The sequence below is a fragment of the Anastrepha obliqua genome, chromosome 2 (genome assembly GCF_027943255.1).
Source record: "Anastrepha obliqua isolate idAnaObli1 chromosome 2, idAnaObli1_1.0, whole genome shotgun sequence".
Lineage (NCBI taxonomy): Eukaryota > Metazoa > Arthropoda > Insecta > Diptera > Tephritidae > Anastrepha > Anastrepha obliqua.
Window position 1 is genome coordinate 106,995,112 of NC_072893.1, and position 7,322 is coordinate 107,002,433.

At 39.9% G+C, this 7,322-nt stretch overlaps 1 protein-coding gene across 2 annotated transcripts; it reads right to left on the minus strand.

The window, feature by feature from the left end:
• Positions 1-864: 864 nt before the first annotated feature.
• Positions 865-5,091, minus strand: LOC129239112 (anosmin-1). 2 transcript variants are annotated; one of them, XM_054874413.1, is made up of 7 exons: positions 4,955-5,091; positions 2,839-3,525; positions 2,656-2,774; positions 2,388-2,581; positions 1,919-2,310; positions 1,647-1,713; positions 865-1,577 (listed from the first exon to the last, which is right to left on the minus strand). In XM_054874413.1, exons 2-7 carry the CDS (start codon positions 3,516-3,518, stop codon positions 1,401-1,403), a joined length of 1,629 nt encoding a protein of 542 aa, XP_054730388.1. In that variant the 5' UTR covers positions 3,519-3,525; positions 4,955-5,091; the 3' UTR covers positions 865-1,400. The 2 variants fall into 2 exon arrangements, with proteins under 2 accessions (XP_054730388.1, XP_054730387.1); XM_054874412.1 differs by lacking the exon at positions 4,955-5,091 and adding an exon at positions 4,857-4,953.
• Positions 5,092-7,322: the final 2,231 nt, after the last annotated feature.

Below are 7,322 nucleotides of genomic sequence, written 5' to 3' on the forward strand. Positions count from 1 at the left end.
ACTGATGATGAATTGTAATAAATGCGTTTCGGAAATGGATAAAGATAAGATAGAGGGAGTAACATAATTCTACCGATTGTTCCACAATTACTCGCAAACTACTAACGCGGCCGACGCAGGAGCGCCCTCCTTGTTCTGTTCTTAGTCTTCGCTGAATTGCATTCGAAAGTCGTACGTTGATTATTTTATTTACAATGCTTTTCAGTTCTTGCTCACTGATAGGTCGCCTTTGTTAGGGATGTTGATAACTTTTAAAGGCTGAGAGAAATTGGTACAAAAAAAGGGCTGAGTGACGGAACTGTATCGTCTATGGAGCGTCATTGTGAAGGGGCACAATAGATCTTTCAGCTCGCAGTGCTAAGTCCCTTCACAATACTAACTCCCGTAAAAAAAAACAGTCCCACAATCCCGATTTACACGAGGAGACATCTGGAAGGGAAACATTTTGTTCGGGGGAGAAGGACGACCGCGGAAGAGAGAAGGGAATTTGTCTCCTGTACTAGCGACACGCTTTGCTCTTCTTATTCGTATTTCTTATCTTAAAGCAATTTTTGACAGTTGCTTCATTCGTTTTCTTCTTTCGTGGAAGAAAGTTCTAAGTTATGTGTTGGTTTTCAATTAACAACGATGACAAACATCCGAACGCTGCTTGGGAAATGCACGCTTATTTTTGCTAGTAAAGTAGGTATAATTTAAAATATATATATTATGGGACATGTTTATGTTGATTTCTAATTTTTCCCTGCATTTCTAGATACTCAAGTTAATTTTAAGTTAATTATTTACATATGAAGTATTTTTAATTTAATTTTTTTTATTCAAGTATAAGAATTTATAAATATATTTCAATAAAAAAACAAAAAATTATTTATTATTTAACCAGCTTGCATTTTTCGTTCATATATTTAAGAAACTGTTGTCGAACGCTCTCTGCTTTACATGTAAGCGCGTGCTAGAATAGATCCGAACCAGAGGATGCTAAAGTATTAAATGTCAAAATGTTGCCGAAAACATTTTTGCTCGTGTGTACGCGAATGAAACATCAAAAGAGAATTTCCAGTGTCTCCCTTCCAGATGTCTCCGCGTGTAAATCGGGACATACTTTGGACTAGTGCTGTCTTCGGTTAAGTTGTGTCACGCATCATTTTTTAAAAATATGTAATTAACAGCAGTCTGATAATTATGTGCATTTACTTTATTTTTACTTAGTATAATTAATGAAACTACAGTCGCATAATGGGTTAAACGAAATTAAGTTTTTGGCACATTATTTGATGATTTCTGCTCTGTTTTCTTATAACCAAATATTTTTGCTTATATGAGTTTTTTATTTATTTATATCTATGCGCGTAGAAACTAAAGGATATCTTTACCGTTAGTTAGTTAAATCAGTGCTAAGATCAACACTTTATCGGCATTTTAGGAAATCGTTTCTTGAAGTTCTCACATTTTGGCGTCGTGAATAAGAAAGATCCATTCGCTGTTGTTGCTGACTCAGCACTCAAGGCGTTGGTTCTGTAAGCCTTCAGCACGTAAGTAGTGTTGAATTTTAGTTTATTAAATTCTATTGAGTCTTGCTGTAGAATAGAAACGATAAGTGAATGAAAACTGAATGCAAAGGACTCGGCGCAGCTTGAAATACCCACCTTTACACGAATGGCGCTGTATTCCCGTTGCTCACAATTGGTCTCTTTTGGACAGAGCTCGTAAACTCTAAAATTGTAAAGAATATACAATAGTTTTTTTTCAGTATTGAGTTGAACTAAATTAATGCTTTGTCTATCGCAATAAAAGCTAGTACACCTACGGTTCGGATGGTAGTGTCTGTCAGAAAATGTATCTAAAAAAGTATACTATTCAAACAATAAAACAATAAAATCTTAGACAGGCGAGTAGAAATAGGGTTAAGCATACTTACCTCTCTTTGTACGGCAGAAATCCCGTTATTTGCACAATCATACCAAATTTGCGATTGAAACCATAATTTACTTCATATCCTCTAGACGCCGATACATTTGCTACTAACGCCGTGGGTGTTGTTGTTGTTGTTGCACCCAATATGCGCACATTTTGATTGGCATTGATCTCTGTTAGGTGGCTGCTCCTTGTAGTGTCACTATTTTGCTGGGAATGCTCGTGATTTTGATGTGAACACTTGAGTGGTTTGTACGGTGCTGGTGGTTGGGTGGTGTTGTAGAGTATGGAACTCTTGTCGGATTTCAAACGACGACTGCCATTAATGGACATGGACTGCACTTGTATGTAGTAACTGGAGTCGGGTAAAAGTTCAGCGATTTCGAAATTGTGATTCTGTTGAGGATAATTTGAATTTTGAGTGCCTGTAAACTGGTATATCTTCCTAAATTCCGCTCTATAGCTGTACTTACGTCCTTGACATAAGCCTCATTTGTGATGACGGATTCGTCTTTGTTTCTTACGTAAAGTGACCATATGATTTTATACTTTTCAATAGGCAAATTCGATTTCGAAGGACACCATACGATTTTCACCTTGTAGTGCCGGCCATCAAACCCTCCAGCGACCACTTGCAAGTCCGCAGGTGACTTGGGCGGTTTTGGATCTAAGTTTGTGAGGTTTTGTGGTAAGAAAAATTGAGGAAACAAAATTTAGTTAAATTCAATGTTGTCCACTCACGGTGCGTTAAACGAAATTCCTCGGAAGGCTCAGAATAGCCGCGGAAGCCGTACGCATTGATTGCTGCCACACGCGCTTGATACCAATGGCCCGGTTTCAAATTAAAAGAGATATCAATTCTGTTAAGCAAACTCAGCCATGTTTATATTATCGATATAAAAATAAACCATAAACATCAATCACCTTTTGCTGCGCGCTACTGCAACCTCCGCAATCTTTTCCACCAACTGGCATTGCCATGCACTGAGCTTTCGCGGTGCGAAGGAGACACCAAAGTGGTAACGCACTTCCACGTGACAGTAGTAGGTGGAATTTGCCGATGACTCTATGGTGATTTCCACTTTATTTCCACGCGCCACTTTATATTTCAAAATTCTTGGTATTGGCGGCAGCAGCACATCATCACGCACATCGAGCGCGTCGACACAGCCAGGCCCGCAGCCAATGTCGCAGCATTTTTGTACGACAGGACAATCTGAATCGTACATACAACTGCCGAGACAAGATAGTCGCTGCATTGGCGCGATTTCTTGAATTGAGAAATTCAGCTTATTTGGGCAGGAGCCACGTCGCGGTTCACGGTATATGGTTGAACGGCATTGTTGAAAGCAGATTTGCGGATCTTCTGCAACTGGTCGCATACCATCGGCTGCGCATTTGGCATAGCATTGCAGTTCCAAAATTTTATCCTTAACATCTATCGCTGAGCAGTGTTGCACGACGGGCGTGTTGTAGTGCGAGATGTGCTCGTATTGTTTGCCAGCAAATGTGTGATGCACGTTTTGCAGCATTTGCCATAGGAAGAGTGTGGCCCATATCGTTGAAGGCAAATTACGAAGTACGAGCGGGGAAATCATTTTCATAATGATGCTACAAAACAAGTAAACCGAAATAGATTAATTTTAATCACAAGCACTAAAATTACGTGTACTTATAAAATAGAATTTAAACATAACTGTTATCTTAGTTTTAAATCTAGAAATATTAATCGCTTGAACAGATTTAGGAAATATGTATCAAAAACAATAGACCGAAGAACACCGGGTCGGGTAATGAAAATTTGTTGCTGAGAAACAATTTTTTCATCTGAAACCCATTTTCACATCGGTTGCTATGCTGCAAAACAGAACTATTGCATTTGCGGGTCGAAAAATGGTCATAGAGAAGCCGTTGCATCAATAATGAATGAAGGTTAGGTGCGGATTTTGGAGAGCATTTTTCTTTGGTGAAAATGATCAAAATCAATCATTATTGCGCCATTTTAACAGATTTTTTTGTTTGAATTAGAATAAAAAAAAATTTTAAAAATTGGCGCGTACACTTCTGTTAGGATTTTGGCCGACTTCCTCCTGATATTTGTGGTGTGCGTCTTTATGCTGTTCCACTACTGGAGGGACGTACAATTTTAAGCGGACTCCGAATAGCAAATGGTTTTATGAGGAGCTTTTTTATGGCAGAAATACGCTCGGCTGCCGCACGGAAGTCTCCATCCTCTCTCTCAGTCACTGACTGATTGATCGATAATTTTTCTAAGCTGAAAATTGCCGTCAATTATTCAATGCTAATGACAATTTATGCGCCACTTTTTGATTTCTCTAAGCAGTAACAATCGACAGGCACTAAATGGTTCATGATGGAACATGGCAAGCGGGATGCCATTTCACGCGAAACCACTAATTGACTGAGAAGAACATTTGGCGGCCGAATCCTCTCGAGAAGTTGACCTATTCATTGCCCGCCTGGGTCTTTTAATTCGACTGCTTTAAAATGAGCGTACATGAAATATCTAAAATAAATAAATAATTGGCGCGTACACTTCTGTTAGGGGTTTGACCGAGCTCCTCCTCCTATTTGTGGTGTGCGTCTTGATGTTATTCCACAAATGGAGGGACCTACAGTTTCAAGCCGACTCCGAACGGCAGATATTTTTATGAGGAGCTTTTTCATGGCATAAATACACTCGGAGGTTTGCCATTGCCTCAAATCATCAAATATCTGGTCTATGATAAAACATCTGCAATTCTGGACTTGGAATCCAACATTCGTCGCGTGCTTATGAAGATTTGGCGGGGTATGCTGAGGAAACAGTACGGATAGTCTTCATAAGTTATATTTAGTTTAAAAAATTTCCCATTTCGTTGCTTTTCTGCGCTTTTTTTTTTTTTTTGTTCTTGAGAACGAAGCACTGATTTGAATATTACCTTAAAATGCGTAGCAAAAATAATACTTGATCACCGTGCTTCGCTAAGAGTGTACTAAGCTCATTAGTTAATGCATACATACAGACATATGTACATACCTATATATATGTAAGTCTTTATAGATACTAGCAAAACTGCATAAATGTTTCTGGCGCTTTACTATTTATACGCAATGCGGTTTAATGGCCGGCGAATCTCGAGACGTGCTCGCGAACAAACAACACGCGACGCCGGAGAATCAATACTAAATTCGGACCAAGTGCTAGGCTGGCTGGCAGCTCTGTTGGCTGATCGAATGCGTCAGATTGGCGATCGAATTGGATTTTTGCGAGTGCAGGCGTTGCGCTTTGCACTGCAATACAGCCCGGGGCATCGGAGAGACCACAGATGGCGAGGAAAGACGTTTAGCGTATATCACTAGCCTAAGGCTTTGGCGTGAGCATGCACGAGTATGTAGTAAAAGAGATTTGCGATACTAGTCACTGTATACGAGTCCCTAGGTACGCACGGAAATGTGCTGCATGCATTGGACCTAGGAATGTCACTTTTTCAATATTTGCGATCCCGATATTTTCGGGATTTCCTTATTACAATATCGGAATCATGGGTTTTAGAAATGCCAAGGAATATTATTTTTTAGATTTTACCAACTCAATATTTTCGGGATCTCGTTTTTACATTATCGGGATTACGGGTTTTAGAAATCCCTAGGAATATTATTTTTTCAGTTTTTACCATCTCAATACTTTCGTAATGTCGTTTTTACAATATCGGGATTACGGGGTTGAGATATTCATTATTTTGCAACAACTTAACTTGAAAAAAATGGCCACCAAAGGGTTTGGAAAGCCTCCTACCATATAATAAATAATAAATAAATGGGTTTAAAGTATACTTTTTTTCTATACAATGAAAATTACTTCATTTATATATACATAGATTTCCGTAACAGCCAGGCTACTATGGCCGCAAATAAACAAGAAAAGAACAAAGGAATTGCTTAGTCTCTCAAGAGAAGATATCTCGAAGGTCGTGGCTTGTGTCACCGGCCACTGGCTATTTGGAAGGCATTCCTTGAGACTAGGAGTATTCTCCCATGAATATTGTAGAAGCTGCAGAGATGAGGAGGAGGAAGAAACAGTAGAGCATTTTCTTTGCAATTGTCCAGCCTTAGCTAAAATCAGAGCAGGTTGTCTAGGTAAACACTTTTTCAATTCTCTTACAGAACTATCTGGCGCGGGGATTCGACCAAGAGCCTCAAAATGGTTTCACGAAAGTAAATAAACAAGGTTCCCGTGTCGCACAGTGCTATCACAACGGACCTGTGAGGTCTAAGTGAGTTGGTCATACGGACCGACTGCCACCACAACCTAACCTAACCTACATAGATTTCCTAAAGCTCCTGAGGGAGCAAAGGACCACAACAATCTTCCCCCATTCGAGTCCATCAGAAGCAGTCTTCTTCAGCTCGTTCCAACTTTTTTTGGTTTCCTTTATCTCCGCTTCTAAGCTGCTCCTCCGGGTCTACCTCCTCGTCAGTTTCCTTGTGTGCTCCAATCAATTGCAGTGCATGTGATACCACTTGATTCTCTTCTAAGAATGTGTCCAAGCCAACCCGATTTCCTTTTGAGGACTTCACTCTGGATTGGAGTCTAGTTTGTTCTGCCCTACAGGCTGCTGTTTTGAATGGTGTTGGGCAAAGTTCCAAGTTTCGTAGCCGTACAGTAGAAGTGACTTGAATTTACAATTTTTATGTTGGTGTTTCGTGTACTTATAGACGAGCTCCAGATGTTTTTAAGCGAGCTGAAAACCTGTTTGGCCTCTTTTAGGCGATCCGTAATACATCGTAAGCCACCATTTGAGGATATTAAGCAGCCAAGATAACAAAAGAAATAAACCTTTTCAAGCTCAGTGCCGTCAATCCCGAATCTTTGTGTGCAGGTGGAATTCAGGCACATAACTTGGTTTTAGCGATGCTTATCGTCAAGTCGCATTATCAAAACGCACTCGAAATTCCTAAGAGCCCCACAGTTAGAGGGTGTGTGATATACTCCAGCACTGCTTAGATTTGTTAATAGCGTTGACATCCTGCGTGCCGCTTACTTTAAATCTTAATGGAGGTCAGTCTCCATCTGGTATCGCTAGGGGCCAAAAGGTCCATGCGTGGCTTAATACCAGCCAGGTAATCCTAACATAACCTTATCCCAGGGCTGCTTTCGCCATTTTTCCTTACAAAAAGCACACGCACATGCATAACGCAGATATCATCGGTACAGTCCAGATCTTCGAGACGTTCGTTTAGACCACCTATTATTTCATTTGCCTCGCTCGTTCAATCCTATCCATTAGAGCGTATCACATAAAAAAAAGTCGGCCGTACCTCCCCTCATATGAACTGTTTTTGAAAAACATTAAAAAAAAATTTTTTTGTTTTTTTCTGGCAACCCTGGATGTCGCCCAATTAAA